Source organism: Chrysemys picta, chromosome 19 (assembly GCF_011386835.1).
Source record: "Chrysemys picta bellii isolate R12L10 chromosome 19, ASM1138683v2, whole genome shotgun sequence".
NCBI lineage: Eukaryota > Metazoa > Chordata > Testudines > Emydidae > Chrysemys > Chrysemys picta.
The window spans coordinates 2494208-2521357 of NC_088809.1; the positions used below are offsets into that span (position 1 = coordinate 2494208).

A 27150-nucleotide genomic window follows, 5' to 3' on the forward strand; every position below is an offset into this window, starting at 1 on the left:
TATGGTTACTCCATTGTTTCACATTCATATTTTATCAGACACATGCAGTTGTAAAGCAGGAAGGCAGAAATAAACTGTGTGTGGCTGGTATGACGTCAGGCTTAACTGTGTCGAAGGATTTCACTTTTGGCCTCTGAGCTTTGGGTCCAGCATATTTAATATCCCCCCTGGCTGGAATCCTATTTCTGGTTGCTAGAACTGGAATACTCTTCGGCTTGTGGGCCCCTAACCCTCCCTATTCTGATTGGGAGCCACAAACTCATGAATTCTACTCTCAAGTCCCAGCTTAGCCACTGCCTCTCCATGACCAGGGAAGTCATTTTGCCTCCTGGTGCTTCAGTTTCCACATTGGTCAAAATGGAGACGCTTCTACATTGCCAGCCTCGGAGGGATGTTCAGAGTATGAACCTGCAGGTTCACACAATACTGTTAAAAGGAGGCAGAGCTCTGCAAGTGCAATGGGAAAACCCTACCCAGTGGCATCTTCAGCTTTTATCAATCTACAGCATTTCCAAGCTTCAAGGAAAAAGGCCTGGAAAACTTCAGACTACAAATTAGAAGTTATACAAGCAGTGGCCAGCAATTAAAGAAATCTCTATGCACCATTATACAGTCAGAATTCCTTAAGTTAAGTAACAGGGAAAAACCTCCACATATTATGGGTCAATAACTATTTAAGCCTGATGGATTAGATACACCCTTTAGCAGACCCAGAAGGGCAGAGTCAAAGCAACTCCACCCATTCAAAGGAATAAAGATCATATGATGGTTTTTTATTCTCTCAACTGAGTAACTAATCTTGCTGCAGGCTTCTGCTTTTCATCTTTAGACAGTAAGTGATCAGTGTATTTATTAACAAATTAGCTAAGGGTATTTGCATCTGCTCTTGCAGATCCTGGCCATCTAGGAAACACAAAATAGGCGCTTGATGCACAGACATGTTTACTGCACAAGTTCTAAAACTTACAGATACAAAAATTAAGAGATATGAAAATGTTATGTGACATATCTAAGGTTTGGAGATGAGGGCAGCTGGCTTCTAACCTTTCTTCATTAGTTTATAAGTAACTACTTTTTAAACAGCCAAATTATAAAAACAAAAAACCCACCACACACTCAAAACAAACCTAAAAGCATGAAAACAATATTTTCAAATCCCAAAGCTTTACAAAAAAAACAAAAACAAAAAACAAACAAACAAAAAAAACCACACAACAACTAGTGAGGGGACACATCTCGCATACAAATATTCCTAGCAAGTTTTGGGGAAAAGCTTTGAGGAATCCTGGATGCTACCTAGTTAATGAACAAGTGGTTTTCTATAAAATTTAACCCAGACTGTCAAAATCACCAAAAATAGCAATATTACCACCAGTTGGCTATTTCTAAAGGAATAGAATTCCCAAGGCACTTAATGAACAGAAAGTAAATAAGTCACAGAATTAATCATCTTTGTGCCCGTCTAGTATTTCTCATTAGCTCCTATGCAAATTTCTATCCAAAATACTGTGCTCTGAAATTCCTTAACACTCAGTGCCTTTTGACCCTGAAACATTCTAGTCCAGTTTGCACTACCCAGCTCTAAAACTCAAGTGAAACAAACACCAAGAAGAGATGATGTAACTTCAGATTCCTTGGGTTAGAGTCTGCTCCAAAATGTGGTTCAAACCATCACACAGAAGCACATTTTTTAGGACTCATGAACCACCACACAACACCACCACAAGAGGCCAATTTAATAAGTGTAATTTTAAGCTTCCAAACACCCATACGCATCACATTTTAAATAAACTGTTTCAAAACTTCTTAGGAGAATGAAGCAGACATACCTTAGAAGGAAGACCTGGCCAAACAAAGGTCATTACAGTAACCAGAACGCCATACTGAAGGGCTCAGCATTGTAAGATTATTTCCAAACACCTATTAAAGTCAAGGACTGTTTTATTAAGGTTTTCAGCTACACACAGTTAGCAACACTGCTTGTTACTTTTTCCCTGCTGTTGTGATTATTAATAAGGAAATGGAGTAAGCCGGATTTGAATTTTTCATTTGGTCACTGCTTTTTCCAGCATCATCACAAGTTTGTGTTCTGAAACACTGAATTTAGAATGTTGTTAGGATGGCTAGCAGCACTACTGGGGTGCAAGTTATCTGAAAAGATGCCACTTACTTATAGGCAATGAAAACCGAGTAGCAGTCTCTGAAGAAAAAGGTTTGGTGATATTGTCTCTTCAGTGCACACATGCACCCTTCCCATTCCCTGTAGTAAGAGTTGTGCATGATCAGAAAGTGGCAGACAAAAACCAGACCCAACCTGAGATGCTTTGAAACAAGTAGAGTGCGTTCCCACTTGCCCTTTGAAAAAGGTGGATGTTACATGTATATGTTATCCCAAGTTGCAAAACTGACAATACCGTCCTTCCATCACATAGCCAACACATTCTCAATCCCAGCTGAGATATGCTTATTCACTAAAGGAGAAGACTACAGCTAAAAAGCAAACCATAGAAACAAAGTCAACTGTTCTGCTTTAAATAAAGTCACTCTGGAAATGGGTTGAGCACATTTAAGGTCTGTGTTGACTTATGTCCTGGGACAATATTCTATTTTAAGAGTTCATGCAAGATGATTCATGTGGGAAAGCATTTTTTAAAGCTATTTAAATTTCCATTTTCAACATGTTGTACCAGAAAAACCTGGCCCAAAACGCTAAACATAGGAGAGACCTTTCAAGGTTACTATCTGGAAAAGCAGTAAAGGATGCATATGAGCCACAATAACTCAGTCTGATAACTGTAGACTCATCCCTGGGATGAATTAGTCTCCAGTTGCAAGCCCCCACTTGGGAGAATCCCTCTATTAGGCGGACACAGGCTCCATGACAGCAGATTCGCAGGGTGGCAAAAACCATGTATGAATTACACAGTTACTAATGCTAAGGAACCTGGTAAGAACATCAGTTTTCTTCCACTGGAAACAGGTCTTCAGAACTTTACCAAGGCACGGCCTGAACTGTTAATTCTTTTGGAACTACAGTACTGTTAAAGACATAGGATGCAGGGCAATGGAGAACTGAGCCCCACGTAGGAGTGAATTGCCACCTTTCCGATTTGACAGGTTATGTCTACACAGCAAAGAAAAACCTGCGAGTGGCCTGTGCCAGCTATCTTGGGCTCAGGCTGCAGGGCTTTCATTGCTGTGTAGACTTCCAGGCTGCAGACCCAGCCCAAACTCTGGGACTCTCCCAGAATTTTGTTAGCCAGCCTCATGGGTTTCTGGTCTACAAAGAAAATCCAGCTGGCTCCCTAGAGGATCCAAAAAAGCAGCCAAGAGGCCAGAGTTCTATTTCTATGGAGTTGGTCCAACACACCAGCTCACCTTCTCTTTCATCCATGCAACTCCATGGGGTTACACTTTTCACTTCCTCTTCTCCAGGTCAAGGCTCTTTATGAAGCTTGATAGCATTCTATAGTACCTGTCAAACACCAGACTGCAGATCATTATTCTAGTACAGGTTTTAATTACTTGTAAACCTTGCTGGGTTCGAAGTTGCTTTAACAGCTCAAGAAAAAGACCAGGGCAACATTACGGTCAGCTCAGTGAAGAGCTCTTCTCAATGTGCAGCTATAGTATTAAAAAAAAATAAAAAACCACCAAAACACAGTTCTTAAGACACTTTAGGAATGGGATGGACAACACTGAAAATATTACACCACCATGATAGAAGTCTACAGCAAAGCCTCCTCCGGAATACTCTGTGCAGTATTGATCCCCACTTCCCAGAAAGGAGATAGCAGAAACAGAGGGGGTTCAGAGACAAGCAATCTGAATGACAAGGGACATGGAAAAATACAGAGGATAGGGACTACTAAATATTGCCAGTTTAGAGAGAAGCCACATATACAAGGTTCATGGGAAAACATGTCAGCCTGGAGTCTGTTGCTCTGATGGCATGGACACCGGCAAGGCATTTGTGCCGGGCAGAGAAGCCCTGTAATTAAGGCAAAGAATTCCAGTACGTAAGAAAAGGTAGCAGAACGATACCATCCACAAAGCAGCAAACCTCCGGTGTTGCTTTGCCAGGGTTCAATCTCATTTAGGTCATGACTAGTCACTCCAGTTAGGATGTCAGTTCAAATTGAAAATGAACCAGTATCTAGACTCCAGGGAAGGGAAATGGTTGGGTCATTATCACAGTAGTTTGAGCCAAATAAGGATCCACAGTGAGGAAGCAGAGCAAGCGCGACTGACCGGTTTAGAGAGACAAATGTTTTGCCCTTCATTTGAAAAGAGATGTTTAAGCCTTAACACCCATACTGAGCAAGAGGTTAGCCCTTCTACATATAGTGAGACGTGGCATGGAGAGGTGAAGCATCTCGTGGGTCATTCAGCAAGTTCATGGCAGAGCAAGGGGAGATGTACTCTGCACAGCTCAGATCCCAGTGCTTCTACTCCGTCACTGCCTCCCACTGTACATTAGTGGTGCAGCAGGAGGCCACAGTGTGCCTTTGGGCTATTTAGTAAAGCCTGGAGCACTTCCCCTTTTCCTGTCCGGCACTGGAAACCCGACAGGAGTCTGCAATAACTGGACAAACACTTGGGCTTCAAAGAAGTCTTTCAAGAACTTCAGCTAGAACTGGGCCAAGGCCCATCTTGTAAAAGTTACTGGAAGTACAAGTGACCATGAAGTCAAGTTACCCAACATTTTGTTAAACCAGCACACAGAAGTGGTGTTGAATGAGGTCATTTTGGAGGCCGTTCAAGGATAACTTCCAGGTCTGATGTCAGTGTCACATGTTTGACGGAACAGTCTGCAGCTGGATATTTTAATGTTCTCTATTAATGAAGAGTACAGAAAAGCCAGTTGATTATAAATTCAACACAATTGGCTAATGAATTGGTAAGTTAGGTCATAGTAACAGTCGCCAGACCCAAGAGCTGATATTTCCATGATGAAGTTTGGCCATTTAAAAAAAATATATATTTTTCTTTTTAGCTATTAGGAACAACAGTTTTAAGGAAAACACACTGCCTTATCGAGGTATCCATTTCATTACCACAGTGTTCTACTATTTCCTAGTTTCTGATAAACAGATTTTCCCTGTTCACAGGTTGCCTTCCAGCTGGCATAGAGTAAGTGAAAACTTAGCTCAGCAGTTGTACTACTAGTGTCTTGGAGTGCTGGAACACAAGCACTTACTAAGGTAACACAACCGCACTGCTGGAGTAGCCAACCCTGTGGTTAAAACCATTCTCCCAGAGATTTCAGTTGCCAAGTTCGTATTTCCTTTTTTCACTGTAATAACAGCAACATCCAACAGAAGTTCAGTCATGAGCATTTATGCTCAGTTACCACCAAACATTGGCGGAAAGCGTCTGCACACTGCCAATCCTTCCTGCTTGTACCCTGGAATTCTAGCAAGCAGGAATCGTTTTGCATCATGCAAGGTAAAATGTATGCTTTCATTTAGCTATGGTGTGGAATTTAAGGAAGGGGAAAGTGACAAAACAGGACACATCCCATGCATTTGAATAAGCCATTCACTTTTCTGGGGCACACGGAGTAGGAGTGGATTTTCAAAAGCACCAAGCACTGGCTTAACTCTGCTCCACACCTCATAGTCAATGGTAAAACTCAAGGTCACCCTCTGGCAGATAATTAAGCGTGCATCTAACTCAAGCTGTTGTCCATATCCCACTGTTATTACATGTAGAAAGAAACAAGATTTTAGCCACTTCTTTAGAGGCTAGAGGTGTTCTACACTTCCAGCTCTGCCTCTTCACTGTTGCATGACTTTAGACAAGTCCCCCTTTCACCTCACTGTGCCTCAAAGAGGATTAATATTTTCCAGCTCTGACAGGGTTTATACTGCAGCTGAAGTTACTCCCAAGAAGCTAGCAGGACAAGCATTTTAAGTGTTATGTTTGTTTATTACCGTGATGGGGATATTCAGTGAGAATACCTGGGTTTAATCAAGAGCAGCTACAGAAAACCCTCCACAACCCATTACATTTACTGAGATGGGCTAATCTGTGCAGCTACAGAAAGAAGTTACCACAAAGTTCAGAAACAAAGCAAACCCAAAGCTGAAATGTGAGGGTGATTTAGTTTGTGTCATGGACAAAGACTGAAGTATTTCTAGATTTGTCTGTAAGTACTGCAAGAACAATGAAAGCCAGGAAGCAATGAAAATACTGGGAGGATGAGTCTGTGAGAGCAAAGCAGAGGAGTTCAGATACACTCTGAGCCTCTGGCAGGATGACTAGGCCATGGAACTTTGGGATGTTGAACCCAACACCACATGCCATGTGTGCCACACAAAACTCACAGCACTAAGATGAAGATCTATCCCAGAGCCTACAAATTGTTGCAGGAGGCAGACATTACTTGGTGCTAGATTCAGGCCATGTCTACACCACGGGCACTACAGTGGCACAACTCTAGTACTGCTGCTGTAGCACCATAGCATAGACTTTTCTGACAGCAATGGAAGGGATTTTTCTGGTCACTGCAGGAAATCCACATCCCTGAGCTCCTGTAGCTGTGCCGAGGGAAGCAGTCTTCCATCTATCTAGCTGCATCGGCACCAGAGCTTACGTCGGCATAGCCATGGCACTTCTAGACGTAGGACAGTACAGTACAATTAACATGAGCCACCTCACCAGCATTCCCCATTTCTCCAGAGAATTTCCTTAGCCCCAAGACACACTGCAAAATATAGTCTGCAAAGTAGTTGCAATTTCCACTCCAAATGCTACTCCAATTACAAGAAGCTAAGCAGTTAAACTTGTATGCTCAGTAAGACAGTCATCATTTACCTACCTCTGGCTCAGCATGAAATACCAAACACCTTAGGTTCATAGACATTTGAAGCCTCATCTAAACCATAAGAACATATCCTTAATTCTAGCCCATTCCCATTTTAAGACAAAACTCCTCTGAAAACCATCATCCTTTCAAAGGTTTAACACTATTTGGCAGTTATATGCTGCCTAAACAAGTCTGTACATTTTTTTTTTTTTATTTTAGACTTAATGTAGCATGTACTCTCAGAGAGGTTTACAATGTAGCCTTTTGTAGTTAACTTGCTCACAACTGGGCCACTGCCAGGTTGTCATCAATGACATTGTAAAGCAGATGAATGAAGTTCTTATGTGTGGTGACAAGCAGAGTTCTGATATGGCGCATGCATGAACTGAAAGAAGAGTTTGCTATTAATTTGTCAGGTTAATAAATATGATGATTCACTGAATAAAAGACTTCAAGTCTAAACATCCAGAAGGAATATTTGTAGTGCTTTAGTGGTTCAGTGCTCCCTTGAAAAATAAAAAAGTTACACACAAGCCAAAAAACAAAAACCATGGAATAAAAATTCCCCTGCATAGCTTCCCACACCCTAAGCTCTTCTCAGGCATCGCAGAAGGTACAGCTCTGCCTTTCAGCCTGCCAACTCCAGACACGTGCCTGTTTCAATTGTGAAGTATTTTGTGGCTACTCCTGACAGAAAAAACACACCTTACCATGCAACACCTCCAAACTGGTTGTCATAGAGCAAATAGGAGAGATTATATGCTTAAGCAAGATCATGCTACAAAGTAACAGAGCCAGAACCAGCAGCAGCAGCACCTGTGGGAAGAATTCCACTTCTTTATTTCAATAATAGAAGAATACACTTGGAAATGTTACATAGCAATGCACTGTGAAACATTCAGTGTCAAGACACGTCAAGCCAAAGACAGTGAAGCTATTTCAAATAAGTTTGCATTCACTATTTTGCCACGTGGGAAAGACACCCCACCACAAAAAACACCAACTACACACCAGTGCTCAACTTTTAAACAGACTCCAAAACCATTGAGGATGGTCTCAACGTGGCCCACGTAAAGAAATATGGCAACCCTGGATGGGTAGGACACCGAGAGAACAATCAGGTTGCTTTGTTATTAAGCTTCTTGCCCCAGAAGACTGAATTCCCAGAAACAGATTGGTCAACAGCGTTGCCATGAGGTATATGACTATTTCTAGCATAACAGAGAACATCATAACATATGGCCTAAGCATTTGGCAGGTTCTACCTTTTTAGTTCTCTTACTGAGCATCCTCCCACCTGAGACGGACTTGACTAGTTCAACCATATGCTAATAGTGAGAAGCACCCAGGTCTAGTCACTAGGGCAGTGGACTGGGTGTCAGGAGAACTGTTTTATACCCAGCTCCGCAAATGACCTTCTGCGTGGCATTAGGCAAGTCACTTCCTCTCTGTGCCGCCACTTCCCTTCTCACCATTTGCCTTGTTTATTTCAATTGCAGCCTGGATTGGGTACTGTCTCGCACTATGTGTATGTACAGCACCTGGCATAATGGGCCCTCCAGGCCCATCATAACACAGTGCTAATGAATTAATTATTGTGCTATATCCAGATTGGCTTTTACACACTCTGGAATCGTCATATCAAGTTTACACCAGACATCTTAGTATTTAAATAAACTGAATGACAGATTAAAAACTAGTACCTTAGCTTTAAAACAAACCAAAAAAAACAACACACACTTTGGTTTTTAAATGGTGTGCTCTAAACTAATCCATCCATCCTCCAGATTTTTTACTCTGAGCATTTCACTGCAGTATCCAAGTTCCTGAAGCCAGTAAGTTTATCTGATCTATTGTTTCAAGCCAGGCACAGATTGTGCACTTATTGTTGCGTATGTACAAAGGTAAAACGCTTTAACATGGACCATGGTCTTTGAAAAAGCTCTCACACCATACAGTACTCCACTGAATACTGTTCTTCAAACCTACTCGGGGAACCATACCTGCAGGACTTTAGCAGAATACAATGCTTACTTCCATGCATGATATTGACCAGTGGGAAAGAATAGTCCATTCTTGGCACAGGATAAGCAATTACAAGTCAGCTTTCACTACCGAACTGCCTGGAGTGCCTTTTGTAGGAAAGTTGTAAAGCAAATAGCCTAGAGACTGACCTCTTCATTTTCAGAGGCTCTGTACGCACACCACACAAGGTGGATTTCAGAGGCAAGGAATAGGTGTACTTGAGGCTATCAGCATTCAGGTTTCTGAATGCTATTGCATTTTTTTATTTGCATATGGAGGAAGCACAACTTTGGTACCTACTTCAGTTTCCATTAGTTGACAGCAATCTGCAATACAGTCTGTGCTGTCCTCATATGACCCCTATTTATTCACTTGGAATGAGCTGGAAGAGCCAGACAGGAGAAACTTGCTCACTGGCCCTTAAACTGGATCACAGCTATGTTAGTTTCTCAGATTTCTTTCCAAGTGGAAGACTGACAATAAATACATATGGTTTCTTTCCTCAAAATTATCCTCCCCCAGTCCCAGGCATGCGGAATGCCCTTACAACAGTTTTATCCTAAATGGGAACTTGACAGCTCAGCCGTTTTTTAAAAGCCAAAGAATTTAATTTTCAGGTCATGTGCGACTAGAATATGAAAACAAGTTTTCATGAGATGTACACAATAGTAGCCGAAAAAGAAAGTGAAAGACGGAAGGTCTCATCAGTTAATGCAAACTGCTTTCCAACGGTCTCTAAATAACAGCAGTCACCTTGTGGCCACCCCATCTTTTCCAGTTAAGCCCATCCCTGTTAAAATGGTACCCTGCAAAAGAAAGAGAGAGAGAGAGATTTAAACCCCCACAAGTTACTTTTTGGGAGCTGAACCAGAGTGAACTTTCATGAGATTAATGACAAACAAATTTAGAAGCTGAATGAGTCAATAACGTAGCCATTAATTAAGATCTCTATATTTAACTATTGACTGCTGCCTGAGCTTTGCTATTCTGGCCAGTGCTAAACCATCTCTCTAAAAGCAAGACCAAATCAGAGGCGGTCAGTGTTTGAAATCTACAGTCGTCCTTGGCATCAGATCAACATGGACAGTAGATAAAAGAGATTAAGCTGCAGCCTGAGCCAATGGACAGGAGATTGGGGTAGGGTATCTAAACAAAAGACTCTGCAATTGCAGGGTTTTCAGAGACATCTCACATTGGGCCATTGCCCCTACCGTACTCCCAGTCCCATGGACTTCATTTCAAGCTGTGTTTGCACAGCACCTTTGAAAATCAGGCCCAAGCATATTACTGCTGGCATGTTAAGTCTGACCCATTTAGAGTAGATGGCAACACTAAAAGTAGCTACATGGATGGAGCAAACTCAGATAGAGACTAGGCAGTCATTTTAAGGTACCTCTGTGATGGAGATAAGAGGAAAACAGATTCCTGCTAGTGGGAAGGGAGACACATACAGAGATAAAATAGTTTAAGTTTTTAAGGTGCTCAGATACCACAGTTGTAAGAGCAAATGTCTAAAAGGCGCAAGGAAGGAGTTTTATAAAGAACGCTTGATTGAATATGACATTTACAGTACTATTAAGTTAATTTAGGGGACTTAAAGAGACTGGATGTTTAGCTTAACAGAAACACAGCTGGGAAATGCCCCTGAAGTAGAGAACAAAAAGACCAATGAAATCAAAGCCATCCTAACCAAGGCTTTATCCAATAAGGCCAACCATAATAGGAGTTCAAACGAAAATGTATACCCCCAAATAACAAACAAGTAAAAGGACCAAAAAAATGCCACCATGGCTAAACAGAGTAAAAGAGGTGATTGAAGGTAAATAAATAATGTGTCCTTTTAAAATAAAATAAAATAAATAAATAAATAAAAACCTGTTAGTTTTTGCGTCTTTTGTTAGTTGCTCTTCAAATTTCTTTTTTAGCCTGCCTATTTATACTTGCAAGAGTTTTTCTTCCTATTTTCCTCAGTAAGATTTGATTTCCAATTTATATCAGAAGCAGGAACTAACATAACACTGATTTTTAAAAAAAGCTCCAGGGGAGATCCTGGTCATCACAAGCCAGTAAAGTCTACATTTCAGTACCAGATGTATTGATTGAAACTAGAAGAATTAGCAGACACATAAATTAACATGATATGTTGGGAAAATGTCAACACAGCTTTTATAAAGGGACATCATGCCTCACCAATCTATTTGAATTCTTTGAGGGGGTGAAACAGCCATGTGGACAAGGGTGATCCAATGGATCTAGTGTACTTGGACTTTCAGAAAGCCTCAAACAAAGTCCCTCACCAAAGGCTCTTAAGCAAACTAAGCAGTCATGGGATAAAAGGATCAGTAACTAATTAAATAGACAAGAAGCAAAGTAAGAATAAATGGTCAGTTTTCGTAATGCAGAGAGGATTGTTCAGCTTAGAAAAGAGACAACTAAGGGATGATATGGTAGAAGTCTAACACATCATGAATGGTGTGAAGAAAGAGAACACTAAAGTGTTACTTACCCCTTCACATAACACAAGAGCCAAGGATCACTCAGTGAAATTAATAGGTAGCAGGTTTTAAATGAACGTAAGGAAGTTCTTCCTTCACACATCGCACAGTCAACCCGCAGAACTCATTGCCAGGGGATGTTGTGAAGGTCAAAAGTATAACTGGGTTCAAAACTAAATTAGATAAGTTCATGGAGGATAGGTCCATCAATGGTTATTAGCCAAAATGGTCAGGGATGCAACCCCGTGCTCTGGGTATCCCTACACCTCTGACTGCCAGAAGCTAGAACTGGACAACAGAGAATGGATCACTTGATAATTGTCTCCTTTGTTCATTCCCTCTCAAACGTTTAGCACTGGCAACTATCAGAAGATAGGATATTGGAACATTGGTTTGATGCAGTATGGCCATTCTTCTTATGTTCTTCGTGGAGCTGCGTGGGTGAGTTACAGCTATGGAGTGTGCTAATGCAGATATACAGCTTTAAAGTCTTCCCAATGGAACGGACAGTCATAAAACAAGAGAGTTTCTTCAGAGTCCAAAAGACTTTTATAAAGTGAAGAAATCCAGTTAACAAAAGCACAGTCTTCTAGATCAAACAGAAAGCTAGGTACTACAGTGCTGGACATCCAAGACACCAGAAGGGAAACAGCATCCAAATACAGTAACTGTTTTCAAGTACCATGATGGATCATTTTGGTGTTTAAGTACATCTTCTTGTGCTGGGGCAGAGCTACATAAGGCAGCCACATTTTGCTAGAGAAAGCAGTTGGGTCATAGAATCATAGAAGATTAGGGTTGGAAGAGACCTCAGGAGGTCATCTAGTCCAACCCCCTGCTCAAAGCAAGACCAACCCCAACTAAATCTTTGTCAAGCCAGGCCTCGAAAACCTCTAAGGATGGCAATTCCACCAGAATCAGTCCTATCAGAAGCCTTCAGAAGATTAGCTCAGCTTCCACATCAGAAAAAAAAGACTACTTCTCTGAAGTAGTGCCTGGACATGCTAACTGTCCAGCAGCAGGTCTGATGCTTTCTCTTTCAGAAAAGCCAGGCAGTAGTGGGGAGCAGACAGTTAGTCCAATGACTCTTAACATGTGTCAGGACTTAAGGAGTGAATACTGACCACACAGCAACTGCTGGGCTTAGACTTCTGCTTTCTGTACTCAGGATGTGGTTCTGAATAAAGCTTTTCTCCAGACCAGCCCTCACAGTTTCTGTTCTGCATGAGAGAGTTCACAGCCTCAGAAGCCACCTTGCAAAAACACTCTTGTATAGTCTTTGTGCTTCACATTGTGATGACACCAACCTGATGTCAAGAAATGAAATTACAGTACCAAAGAATAACTAATTTCACCCACTTGAGACTGAGCAGTTTCAATTTAAGCCATGCCAACTCCAGCACGATATTTGGTACAAAGCCATCTTTGCTCAACTTTTTTGGTGGTGTTGAAGAGCAACTATACTTATAGTTTTGCCATCCTCACCTTTTCCATTCAGGGTCTAGGCAACAGGGTCTTAAGCACCTGAGTACACTGGACCGACGAGACATTAGGTCAATGGTCGCTGGCCATCCCCTAGCAGTCTGAGAACTGGTACAATTGCCCAACAGTAAGGGGAAAGAGGAGTCACAAGGAGTTCAATTTCCATGTTCAACTCTATGAAGTCTTTTCATCAAAACAAAGCAAATCAAAACACACTCCACCCTGCTGAAGAGCAAGCTTCTGGGGAGTGCGTTAGTGTTTGTGGAGATCAACATTAGAATGCGGAAGACTGTAATAAGTGTAGCCTAACAAGAATACCAGCTAGAAGGGAGAACTGTCAAAATAGCCAGACAGGGTGATAAAGTGTTGAAACTTAAAACCACATAATGCTTCCTCACCCTGCCCAGGCAGAACTCAAGTGAAACAAAATGAACAAAAAAGGAAAACCCCTGATAAGACGGGATACAGCTAGCCTGATGTTACTTGTTTATGTAATTTGGAAGGTCAATAAAGGGTGTTATCACCTCTTCACACACTTCGAAAGGTAAAAGTTAAATTGCATTAGTGTAAATTTTATTTTGCACAGAAGGATGCCTGCACATGGGAGGGCCTTGTTTGTTTAACTGCTAGGGCCTGTACTACCTTGGGGAAGATGAGGTTGCATTTACCTTTTGTATCACTAACCAACATTATATTACAAGACTCCAGCATCAACCCAGAAGACCAGTGTATTCAGAGTTACTACAGCCCAGACTTCTTTCATGGAGCTGCTGCTTGCTTAGCCATTGAAGGAAGCCCTTAGAATATTTATTTCACAGATGAGTTGGAGGTGTCGGTTTTAGGTGTTTCTGGAGTGTCTATTCTCCAAGTTAGCCCCTGTATCTAGGTTACACCCAGCTGTGGTTAGGTTTACACACAGCTTGGGACTGTCCAGTCACTTTCCTGTCTACCTCCGATTTAGTCATGAGCTGCTACCTTTCAGCATGACACCCCAGTTTCTTCTCAGGTGCTTTGGAAATGCTATGGTGAAAAGGTGGGAACTTATGGCTGCCCGGACAACGCCCACTGAAATCTGCAGTCCCTCTGGGAGAGCAACAGGGATCACTTCAGAGCACGACTCTGCAAACCTGAAAAGGGGAGAAGCATCAGGCTTTTGTTAGCAGATTCAACATGTCAGATAGCCTCAGCTGCAGTAATAGTTCTCAGATAGCTGCTGGGCCTATTCCAGCCAAGGATTAGCATTTACCTCAGGAAGATTTTTTAATATACACAGAAACACACAGCAAGATAGGATAGTTAATGTCTGCAAGCCATATAATCACATCACTGAACAGATCTGGATAGAATCTCTTTGCAGGTTGCTAGTCCTACAAGTAGCTTGCACTAGAAAGGGTATTAAGCCTATAACTGTAGCAGTGCTAACTGACACCACTAACACCAGTTGACAATATCACATATATAAAGTTAAGTGCATCATTCTACCTCAGAGAGCTCAGTGAATACTGCGCCGTGTCCATCATTTCCAACCAGCTATCAATATTCTGTGGTTGTTCAATCAAGTACCAAATTCTGTCATGGCTTTGTCTACTTTGACAGATCACACACCTACACTTCAGCTTTGCCACAAGTGTGAAGAATAGATAAGACCAATGTGTGAAGAGGTTTTTTAAATTTTAATTACAGTTTATTGCAATGACTGCAAAGCCTGGCCATATTTTTGCTGAGAAAATGTTACTGGGGAAAACCCACCATGAATGTCCTCAGACAGACCAATAACAATGCAGATCTATATTCCTGCACAAAGTATGTTTCACCAGCTTTTGTCCCTCCAATGGTCAAGAGTATTCATCACCATCTCCCTGAATATCGAGTGCTAAACACCCTCAACTTCCAGCAAGGTATGCTGAATCAGAACTGGAAGGGACCTTGAGAGGTCATCTAGTCCAGTCCGCTGCACTCATGGCAGGACTAAGTATTATCTAAACCACCCGACAGGGGTTTGTCTAACCTGCTCTTAAAAATCTCCAATGATGGAGCTTCCACAACCTCCCTAGGCAATTTATTCCAGTGCTTAACCACCGTGACAGCTGGGAAGTTTTTCCCTAATGTCCAAGCAAAACCTCCCTGACTGCAATTTAAGTCCATTGTTCTTAACCTCTGAGGACAGGGCAAGAAGCAACAATTCTTCTCCCTCCTCCTTGTAACAATCTTATGTACTTGAAAACTGTTCTCATGTCCCCACTCAGTCTTCTCTTCTCCAGACTAAACAAACCCAATTTTTTCAATCTTCCTTCATAGCTCATGTTTCACCTTTAATCTTTTTTGTTGCTCTTCTCTGGATTTTCTACAATTTGTCCACATCTTTCCTGAAATGTGGCGGCCAGAACTGGACACAATACTCCCGTTGAGGCCTAATCATTGTGGAGTAGAGCGGAAGAATTACTTCTCGTGTCTTGCTTACAACACTCCTGCTAATACATCCCAGAACGATGTTCGCTTTTTTTGCGACAGTGTTACACTGTTGACTCATTTAGCTTGTGGTCCACTATCTTGCAGGATCAGCCCCTGGATCCAGTTTCACGGTAGATCATGGCTATAAAATGTACCACAAAAGACATCTGTTATGCAAACAAAGGATTTTCCACCTGTAGGGCACATGGTAACTTCCTTTCATATAAAGAGGAAGGGAGTAGCAAGTATTATTTCAGCCTTGCAACTTAGGAGTAACTTGAGTTTGCTGACTGCTGCCTAAAACTGCAACACTATGCATGTTGCTACTGCCTACTTTGGTACAGAGAGAGAAAATGGGGGACTTTACGGAGCCCATAGCATTCTCGTCAGTTGTAGTGACATGCAACTTTGCTTCTATTATTTACTATCCCATAAGGCTCTCCGCTCCAGGTGGCCTAGTGAATTAAGCACAGATCTTGGAACCCCCAAATTCCAATCCTGGCTCTTGTCATTGACTATGTAGCTCAGTCCCTTCTGCCTCTCAGTGCCCTGCAGTAAAAGAAGCAGATACTTGCCCACCTTCTGGGGTGATATGAGGGTTAGCACACTGCATTTCTGGATGGAAAGAATTTTTGTCTCATGAATCTGACACCACCACTAATTAGTTTTGCACCTAAAGGCAGAGCATTCAGAGTTGTCCTTGTCCTCCAATTTCTCCTGCCAAGTCTCCCTAGTCTTTAACTCTCCAATGCCACCTGTGTTGGAAATAGTCCACCCCTTGCTACTTATGCCTTGTCAATCACCACCTCATCAACAGCACGTTTCACTCCTAGGGCCTGGGCTCCCACACTTAAGAGGAAAGAACACTTCTCCCAGCATAGAAGCTGGACCTCACACCCTCTCCTCTCTGCAAGTGACGCAAACTGGATTTGAGAGGGGAAGCCAGTGTAGCACTGCCCTATTGGCTTTCCATTTTATGATTCCCACCAGCCTACTTCTCTGAACTCTTCCACCTACTCCCTGACCCTTCATGCTTTGCCTTCCCTCAGCTCTTCTGGAGGGGGGGCAGAAGGGAAGTCACTCAGTTGTTCTTTCCTCTCGGGAATTCTCCTCCTCATACACACACCCCTCCCCTTCCATGTTGATTCGTCTTTCATTGATGCCTCAGTTTCCTTTTCTCTAGTTTATGAATCTCACTTCAGTGTTGTTGTGCCATGATTAGGGCCCTGCCAAATTCACGGCCATGAAAAATGCATCCCGGACTGTGAAATCTGGTCTCCCACCCGTGAAATCTGGTTTTGTGTGTGCTTTTATCCTCTACTATACAGATTTCACAGGGGAGACCAGCGTTTCTCAAATTGGGGATCCTGAACCAAAGAGGAGTTCGGGGAGGGGGGGAGGAAGTGTTGCAAGATTATTTTGAGAGGGTCACGGTATTGCCACCCTTACTTATGCGCCACCTTCAGAGCTGGGCGGCTGGAGAGCGGCGGCTGTTGGCCAAGTGCCTAGCTCTGAAGGTAGCACCCACCAGCAACAGTGCAGAAGTAAGCAGGGCCGGCGCAACCCATTAGGCGACCTAGGCAGTTGCCTAGGGCGCTATAATTTGGGGGGGCCGCAACCACGGTGGTATTTTGGCAGTGGGACCTTCCGCCGCCTGTGGGGAGCGGCATTTCGGGGCGGGACCTTCCGCCACCTAGGGCAGCAGAAAAGCTGGCGGTGCTCCTGGAAGTAAGGGTGACAATACCATACCATGCCACCCTTATTTCGGTGCGGTCTTCAAAGCTGGGTGGCCGGAGAGTGGTGGCTACTGACTGAGGGCCCAGCTCTGCTGAACTGAACTGCTACCTTCCGCAAGCATTGCGCTTTTCTGGAAGTGAGATGGAAAGGAGAAGTCTGCAGCACCGGGAGGATGTGGTTTGTTGTGACTGACGGAGGCCTTCAGCTGCAGGCGGAGATCAGGCAGCGATTAGCCCCAGGGTTACTTTTTGCTAGTTTCCAAGACAACCAAGTGCTGCAGGTGAAGGCCTGACGACTGAAAAGTCACTAAGCCATACTTGACACTGCAGGCACACTTATCTGCCCCCTGCTTAACTAAGCTGGTCATTGCAGAGAAGAGCATCACAATATCTATGACGTGTGTACGCAGAAGGTCAAGTTCTTCTTTGCAAGTCAAAAAGCCTTGTGTTGGGCAGCAGGCTAAAAGCCAGTTTCAGATACTTTAAAAAGTAAACAAATAAACCTCAACCCTTCTACTATGCAGCAAAATATGAAACAGAGGATACGGGCCTCTGGTATTTTCTTGTAGATCTGAGAAGTGAACAAAAGCCTGATCTACAACCAGGTTTTTATCCCACCATCCCGGTTTGTTTGCCAGATCCTGCCGCTTGAGGATGCGGAAAGTCTGGTGTATGTTGAGTCCAGTTCTCACCTATTGTCTCTGAAAGATTTAGTTTGAAAGAGCTGCGCACACATCTGAAAGGTTTTAGAACTTCCACCTTCTCCTCTGCTCCTTATCTCAGAATAAAGTGATGCCAGTTACCTGGGAGATTTCTAGGACTGGCACATGTTACAGAAGAAGAAAAAAACATGACTTTATCAGCACATCTTGATAAGAGCTAGTGATTGCTCATGTAACTGATTAATGCAGGGGTGGCCAACCTGAGCCTGAGAAAGACAGAATTTACCAATGTACATCACAAAAGAGCCACAGTAATAGGTCAGCAGCCTCCCATCAGCTCCTCCCAGTGCCTCCCACCCACCAGCGATCAACACCTCCCCCTCCCTCCCCGATCAGCTGTTTCATGGCTTGAAGGATACTCGGAGGGCGAGGGGGAGGAGTGAGGGAACTGCAGGCTCAGGGGAGGGAGTGAAGTGGGGCAAGGCCTCTGGCAGAGCCAGGGGTTGAGCAGTGAACACCCCCCCGGCACATTGGAAAGTTGGCGCCTGTAGCTCCAGCCCCGGAGTCGGTGACTATACAAGGAGCCGCATATTAACTTCTGAAGAGCCGCATGGGGCTCCGGAGCCACAAGTTGGCCACCCCTAGATTAATGCAACTCCAGAGATAGACTGTCACTCTGATAAATACTGCAGAGGAGAGAAGAGATTTTTAAAAGGTAGTAATAACTGATCAGTTTAGGAGAGTTGTTTGCAGTGCTGTTGCAGTCACTTTGGGCTAAGAGGTCAGTCAATTAGTGTTTTGCCTAGCAATTCTATTGCGAAGACTGCCTACTACTAATGAAAGCCCCGAATGCACTATTAAAATAAAGAAAACAGAGAACGGTTATATTTAGTTTCTTAAACTAGTGAGGAAAATATTTCCTGTACATTCTAACAGCAAGGAACTTGAAGACAGAAAATGACAAAGGTTCCCAACATACCTGCAGGGTTCTGCTTCCCACTTTAGCTAACCTCCTGGGATCAAGAGGGAAGCAGACTGGCTTAAGGTTTTGTTGTTTTAGGTTGTGAATTTTATAACAATGAAAACAGCATCTCCTCTTTCTGGGTCAGTTGCCTTCCTACCCTTAGGGAAACAATATGCTCTCTTACTGGAAAAGAGTCAGGGCCTGATTGCCTGCCCAGATGTTTCACATCTCAAGAAAGGGTCAGACAGGATTATTTTGCTTTTTCTCTGTGGAGCTGTCCTTCAAAAAAAAAAAAAAAAATTAATGAAAGAATTACTAAAAACCAATGAGAAGGGACAGTTCTATAGCAATTGTTTCAGAAGATGGCAGCATCCTGCAACATCAGGGCCACGTTCCTTTGTTCACCTCATCATGCTAATGGGGATCCCACAGTAAGCTTTTCAGTAAGGTCACCTGTAACATCCTCCAGGGCCTTAACCTGTAAATCCGATGCAGAGACTTTTACACCAGGTATATATGGTATCAGCTATGTTCTGGCTACCAGATCAAACACACCTCAGACTTCCATTCTGCATGACATCAACAGGTTTTCCTCCAATATTTTAGGTTAGTGTCTATGGAGCTGGAAGCAGTAAAATTGAAAAGACCACCATGGAAGAGGAAAGTAGTAAACAACTGGACACAATTGGTCAAAGCAGATTTAGAGCTTAAGCAACTGGACTTTTACATTTCCATCTCATGCACACAAACGTCAGACCAATTGGACACATCTAAGAAAATTGTACCTTCCCCTTCCCCCTTCCCCCCCCACCCCAAAATAGATAGATAGATAGATAAATAGAGGCAGGTATTAACCATGAGGTGCCAGAGATCAGGGTAAGCCCAAATCCTGGAACTTTCAGAGAACAGTAGAAGACTCTTGGCACAATAACAGCAGGTGCACAATGCCCCAACATCCCTCCTGAGACAACAGCACTTAGGAGATGGTATAAAATGGAGAAGGGTGACAATCTGGTTCTTGTTCAGACAGAAAGGAGACTATTCTTAATTTAATAATGCTGCCTACACACTGCAGACATCGGCACATTTGAAACGCTTGCATACACTAACCATTGAGGACCATCTCTATGCAGTGCATTTTATGTGTGGTAGTGAAGAATTCTGCATTTATTGAATTAACAGATATAAGATTAAATCAGGACGTAAGTCTTTTTTGAATGATCAGTTTCTGTGCGACACTGGAGAAAGCAAGAAGATTCGGAGACAGATTCAGAGAAATCTCATTTAGCACTTAACTATCAGCAAAAGTTAATTTGCTGTGGACATATACTGCATGGACAGATGCTCTCTGGAGAAGACTTGTGCTGCTTTCCAATGCTCCTCCACAGCCAGACTTTGCCATGCAAACTTCCAGCTCCTAGTTTTATAACTAAAGTCTTGGAAAGCATGAGTTGAGCCACTACCACAATTCCTGAAGACACAGAGCAAGAGAGAGAATTTTTTCCATGGGAGAGGAAAAGGTTGCTTGGAACCAAACTCACAGGAGCGGTTCATAGATTTCTATTGGTCTCAGACGAGCCGGAGAATAGACAAGCCAGTGAATTGTGCAAGATCTCACTCCACCTTTAACAAATCCCATAGAGTCCTCCAGCTCAAATTTTCGTTATGTCTTGGAACAAGGCTTGACTGAACCTTGGCAAATTGCAAGGCATCTGGCTGAGTTATTGGGAACAGACTAGGGCAAGGTTCTGGAAGACATACAGCAAAGCAGAATGGGGCAGTGCTTTCTCTGGCATTGTCCAAATTCAGACAGCAGGTTTCCATACAGCCTGCTGGAGCAGCCTGCACATGAGTCCAGCTGATGTCAGTTTACATACTAGTCCACTGAAATGAGGCCATTGCGGGGTGGAGTGGGGACACGAGAAAAACTTTGCAAGGCCAGGTTCCCAGGATCCTCTTTGACAGGCATTTGCAACTAGTGAGACAGTCTCCCAAAGGGAAGGATACCAAGGGCCTGGGTCCTTCCAACCTCCCTACTAGAGATCTGTCCCCAAGCCTCTCTGGCTCCTACAGCTAAGTGTGCTACAGCAATGGACAGGGTTTTTCCTCTCGCTGTAGGAACTCCACCTCCCCGAGTGACAGCAGCTAGGACTGGCAAGCATTCTCCGGTCCACCTAACTGTGTCTACACCAAGGTCAGCTTAGCTACGACACTCAAGAGTGTGGATCTTCCACACGGAGCTAAGTTTTAAGGGTAAGCCAGGCCGAATTCTATTCCTGTAAGCACGGTTTCTAGCTGTAGGTTATAAACAGGGAAGTATTTGAGACTAGATCTGCATTCACTTTTAGGTTTATGTGTAAAATATTCACAGCATCACAATTTTTTGCGGTGTGAGCCAGCAAGCGCCACACATGCCATGTCCCCACATACACAGTTCCCGAGAAGTGTGGGGATTCAGATAGGGAGAAGAGGGACAGTTTTTGCTGTAGTTAAAGGGAAAACACACAGATAAAAAGCCATCCTTTACTCTTAAAACATGAACTAGGCTTTTGCCTACAAAGCAAACAACCAATATTCCAGAAGAGAAACTGGAAATCTTTACAAGGTTCTCATCCTTCAGCTCTTAAACATAGGCTGCTGTGTTGATGAAAGTATCCCCTCTCTAACTCCCACAATAACCACTTTCTCCACCTTGATGAAATCACCCCTGAACCCATACTCTGCCCATAAAACACTTCTGATAATTCCAGCTTCTGGTAGAAAGAATGGAAATGTTCTGTAGGATGCAGCACGAGGTCTCTTTTCTGATAAAAGTGTCAGCATAGTCAAAAGCCAAACTACGATCAGGAACTCAGACAGATAATTAAGAGATCATGGTGCAGATCTATAACAACCTGGGAAAATCATGGTATGAAACACTCCTCTACAATGCAATAAATATTTGTGAGGTACTCAAATTCTATGGCAATCTATAAATAAAACCATTCAATTTCAAAGTAATTTGAATCATCTATTCCCCTGAATCCAGGGAAGCCAATTAGAATACTTTTATAGCACACAATGCAGAAATCTCCTGTGGTTCAAGGACATTGACACTGCACTATTTCAACCTCTTCTTCTTGTCTAGAGAATTCTGCTCCTAACAGAAGAGCATCAACCAATGTATAAAGGAACTCTGTCCTCAAAGTCCTTTAGTGACCTGAAAATTGAATTAGTTCTTCCATGTGGTCACCTGTTGAAGCATACACAAGGGTGACACTTCCTCCTCACTCCCAGTTTGAGATGGCAAAGCAGCAGTCTGAGAATTTTTAGGTCAAGACATGAAAACATCAAGCTACATGTCAGACTTCTACACTCTCTGGAGGACTAATGTATCAGATTTAACTTGACCTCATCCCCACATTACCTAGAGAAGGCACAAAAAGTTGGGGTTTACATTTAACTCCAGATGATTGGTATAACGTGTTGGTGTCCACATGTAAAATATCCATATGTAGCAAAATAAAATAAATAAATAATCTTTTCAATTAGTCTATTAGAACATTACAGCAGGCAATCTTATTTATTGTAGAAAACTGATCAGCCTATGATCCTGTGCACATAGAGAAAGGATTAAAGCACAGTTTGACCAAACATCTTGCTAAATTACAGACATTTTCCCACAGAATTGCAGGTCCCGCTCTTACAAGGGACTCAATGAGCAGACTCCTGCACTTGTGCAGAATCCTGTTGAAATCAACAGGGCTCTCCCTGGGCAGAGGGGACCTCCCAAACAGAGTCAATTTCAGGATAAGGACCTTAAGGAGAATTAACAAGATGACAGACTTGTCAGAATCACAAGCCTTCAGCATTTCATTTGGGACCATCACCTGAATTTCTTGGGCCATCTCACCAGGAAATTTTCTGTCCAACCTTCTCACACAGGTACCCAGTGGTACTGCACAGGTCAATGGAATTCTGACAAGAGCTGGATATTTGCCAAACTGAGCTAGAGGACAGTCTCCACTACAGCGTAGCTTGGGAATTCTTGTGGCATTTGATGGACAAAGATTGGAGACTTAACTCCAGTGACTATTTGAGCTTGGTGGCATAGCTAATATATTGAAACCAAATGCTATACTTTGCTTAACATTGAAGAAAGTTTAGCAGCAGATATGCAGATGAGCTGAACTAGCATATATTTTTCTAGAGCACTTTTCATTCTAAAAGATTGCAAAGGACTTTAACAGTTTTAGATTATTATTTGTAGTAGTAATAATAATAATAATAATAATAAACATGCTTCAACCACCAAGGAAATGCAGAAGGCATTTGAAGAGTTCACAAAAACCCCATACAACAGTTCTGGGCAGAAAGTGAAGAATACCATCTCCACTCGAGACTGCAAGGAGAGTTTTAGGTAGGCAGAAAGTAATTACTGAAGTGAAAGTTTGGTCAGGACACGAGAGCCCACACACTTACTCTTGTGAAGAGTACCACAGGATTTACGGTGACTAGTTCAGCAGATTATATCTCAATTTTATTAGAATGAGGAAAGAGAACTAATGCTGCTAAATATGTTAAAGGTTGTATTGTACACACCCATAGCATTCATGCATCCACACTCTCTTTCCTAACTGTTCAGAGTGAGCGTGATCCAAGCAACTTTTTTGGTAACCTAGAAAGGAAACAGGCTAGTTAGCTGCACCAAACAGGGCAGCCTTGCAGAGTGATCATCATGACAAGTTTAAACGAAAGGAGGTATTTGAGAGTAGGCATCAGTCGGGGGGGAGCATGAATTATTTTCTCTCTTTTTTTTTTTTAAATCAGTCTTGTCACCAACACATTCCTACCCTACAGAACATTTCTATTCTTTCTACCAGAATTTCTACCCTAAAGAGGCATTAGGTTAACTGTTGAAGTGTTTTACACATGGAAAAAGTTAGAAGCAGCTAAGCATAGACTGTTTCCCCATGCATGGTTGTGAAAACAACATATGATGAAGTAACAGAGTTAATCAATATTTATAGCAAAGTAACAAGTGGAGTTAATCTGCATTGCTAACAAAACAGGCATGTCCTAGCAAGACAGGAAAAAAAAAAAGTGTTAATACCCTTGTATCCAAAATAACGTTTGATGTGATATTATCAAACAGTTAATCCACAATTTAGATCAAAAGAGATTTTACCCAACCCAGAAAGAAATATTTTCAGAGCGGTTTTTATTTTAGCAGAAACAACTGGGATTTCAACATTCCCCTGAAGCATTTGCAACCTAAACATAATGTGTGATAATACAGGATATTTTCAAAGTGAAGCCACCTAGAAACTAAATATAAACAAAGTGAAAGCCACTTTGCAGTTTTCATTGCCATCCTCAATTAATCCCTGATTTGGGATTAATTTTAGGTAGTTTTTAAGACTCCTTTTAATGAGAGCTTTCACTGCCACTGAGAGATTTAAAATCTTCCTGTTTCAAACACGGTCTCGGTTTGATATAGCTTTTTGAAGATTACATGCAGCACTGAGAAGGAAAATCTAGTTGCTTTTTCTGAAAGAAAGCTCATGCATGGAAGATGCATGAAGGCAAATACCAGGTTTCATTTTTAGAATACAGTTCTGTAGGGGAGGAATTAAACATTGTCAGTTATTAGAATCCCAGTTGCCTTTTAACCAATGATTTTTACATTTCTTGCACACTGGACAGCCAGTTTAGTTATAGCCCATTTCACTTTCTGGTGGTTCTCATTCATCTCCTTTATACCCCAAACTACGTGACAAACACTACAGGGCAGCATTTAAACCCAGAAACAATTTGTTTCCACTGAAACTTTATTTCATTGCAAACATTTTACATCTGAAGTTGGGTAAAACATTCCATCCAGGATACCCATATTTTTAAGACTCACCTGACCTGATCAGCTGGCTTTCAATAAATTAAAAGCCAACAACCCCCAAACAGAAACCCACAGTGTCTCTAGAGAAATGGCCCAGGAGAGAACCCCCTTCCCCAGTCTATTTCTTTGCAGCAGAGCAACACAGATGGGCCAGAACCACATGGGGGAGTGGTATATACGTGACCTAGACATTGATTCACGTAAGCGTTTTGCAAGCACGCTATACAAGCTATAATGACATTTTTGCAAAAGGCAAGGGGGGGGGGAAGCAAGAGCGATCCTGTTTATCCCCTCCCCGATGCCCAGGAGGGGTCCCCAGGCTCAGTGCCTGCCCAGAGCCTGCAGCATCCCTGGGGCTGCCCTGCGCGCGCTCAGCTGTCAGGCCCGGGAGAACAGAGGGGGGCAGGCGGCACAGAGCGCGCATGCGTACAAACACCGGCCGGACCCTATGTGGCACCCAACTGCCTTTCCCTCCGCCTCAGCGAGCGAGCACCGGCAGGGAGGCGGCGGCCGGACGGGGAGACTCACCGAGGCGCAGGGGCTGGAGGTGGCGCTGGGGGTAGGCGAGCGCTGCACCGTTACCAGAGCCATCGAGGCGCGGCGGGGGCCCCCGTCCGGCCGCGGGAGGGGGCCTTACTCCATGGCGGGGCCCCGGAGCCGGGCGGGAGGCGGCGGCAGCGCCGCGGTGACCGCCGGGGGCAGCAGCTCAGCACTCGCCAACGGCCCCTCGCCGAGTGAGTGAGGCGCGGCGGGGTTGGGCCGGCCGGGCACAATAAGGCGCCAAGGCGCATGCGCCACCTGTCAGCCCAGCCACGCCCCCGCCCTGCTGCAGCAGCCTTTAACCCCTGCTCTGCTGGGGCTGCTACAGAGCCTTTTTCTGCTCTACTCCCTTTGGGAAACGGGCGCAGGACTGGGCTCCTCGGGGCTTGGCCCTTCCCCCATTGGAAAGGATTCCCAGGAGGAACCCAGCAGGGTGTATCACTATGGCAGATACCCGCAGGGGTTCAAAAATCATGCCTCCAAAATCATGAGATCAGCTTAAAATGAGATTAAAATAATAATAATTAATAGCTGCAGGGTGAGTTTTGTTTACCTTCTGGTTTTTGAGTCTTTAGGGAGCACTGGGATCACGTTGCTGCTGCTTCTTGTTCTTTGTTGAGGGGGAAAATGAAAGCTGAGGTGGAATCCCATGGATCCAGGAGCTGGGGCTTTAAGAAAAACTTCCTGTGACACTCATGATAAAATCACTAGAGTTGGCAACACAGATGATATATTTGTAATTCCCCAATATTCCAGCCATCCTCTAAAGAAAACAGCATCCAACCACCTTTTGGGATTCTCTGGGAGAGCCACTGACTAAATCCAGAGGCCCAGATACCTAGAAAGTGATGGGTCTGTGAAGTGCGGACACAAATTTAAGCCATAAAATGCCCCCCAGACTTCAAAGTGTGGAAGTTTGGGAGCAGGGGTGGGAGCGAAGGGGGGGTGAGAGGTGAGCAGCAATACTGTTATCTTAACAGCTTGAGCAAAACCTATTTGTTTTGCGGATTCAGCAATTTGGGTCATGTTTTGCCACTGAAGTTAATGGGATGAAGAATCGGCCTTTTGTAGGCATCTAATGAGAACATTAAATGTGATTAGCAGAGACCATAATACATTTTAAACAGAAAGCAAGCACTCTTCTTCTCCAACAGCTTGCATTAACCCATCCATTCCTCTTAGGCACTCAGTGCATTTCACTCTCATCTCCTCCTTCAGGTTGACAGAACTGTCACGGAAGCTTTCGGCCCTTTACATCTAAGCACAAGAAAAGTCCTCAGTGCTAGTTCTTTGGTCTATCCCCCAATGCCCTGCAGTCAAAATAATTATCAGGCAGGCTCTGCAAATTGTACGGCAGTTATCCTTTAGCACGGGACAAAAGTTAAGCTCACTAATGAGCGTTTGCCTCCTAGTGGATGAAGGAGGATGAAAAACAGACTCGTTAAAATAAACCTGAGCTTAGAAAGTGATTTTTGCGGGAATGCTTCACTCAGGGTTATGCAGAAAGTGAGAACTTTGAACATACGGAATCCACAAAAATCCACCTGTTTGGGGGATCAGATTAGAAGGGGAGAATAAGCAAAGAAACATGCATAAAGCAAGTAAAGAGACAAGGTGGATGAGTTATTTTATTGGACTAACTTCTGTCTCTCTGATATCCTGGGACCAATGTGGCTATAACAACACTGCATACATAAAGAAAGTGTCATTGAACTGCTTATAACAACCATCAGATTATTATTTTGAAACATAGTTTTTATGGAAAGCATGTTAGCACTACTACGTGATTTATAGTGGAGATATCAGGAAAATTACCTCCAGCCCCTTTATAAGCTATCCTCCCCCTGGCTCTAAGTATTCCATAGTTTTCCAACCAGAGGGTGTTTTTACTCTTTTATATATTTATGCTTTGCATGATCATATACTATGACAAGCTTTTTATGACAGTCTCTAGCTTTGAAACTTTGGGTACCTTCACCACTTCTATTAGATAGATTTTATTTTCAGCAGTGTACTGCACTCTGTATAAGCAAGGATAGAATATAGATATGGTTGTTCAGGAGATCAGTACAAACTTAATCTCTTCTTTCTGGTCTCACTTGCATTTGA

At 43.1% G+C, this 27150-nt stretch overlaps 2 protein-coding genes across 5 annotated transcripts in view; one reads left to right on the plus strand and one right to left on the minus strand.

Annotated features, from left to right (window-relative positions):
• Positions 1 to 25249, minus strand: part of SSH2 (slingshot protein phosphatase 2) — a 142113-nt gene extending 116864 nt beyond the window's left edge. Inside the window, exon 1 of one of the 2 annotated variants that reach the window (XM_042857971.2) lies at positions 25030 to 25249. In XM_042857971.2, the coding sequence (XP_042713905.2) occupies positions 25030 to 25092 (63 nt within the window). In that variant the 5' untranslated portion in view covers positions 25093 to 25249. The remainder of the gene's footprint in view (positions 1 to 25029) is intronic. The other variant, XM_005298232.4, reaches the window with a different exon arrangement.
• EFCAB5 (EF-hand calcium binding domain 5) overlaps positions 24858 to 27150 on the plus strand; it is a 63851-nt gene continuing 61558 nt past the window's right edge. For all 3 annotated transcript variants that reach the window (XM_065572855.1, XM_065572854.1, XM_065572856.1), the window contains exon 1: positions 24858 to 25060. The gene's annotated coding sequence lies outside the window, so the exon portion shown is untranslated. The remainder of the gene's footprint in view (positions 25061 to 27150) is intronic.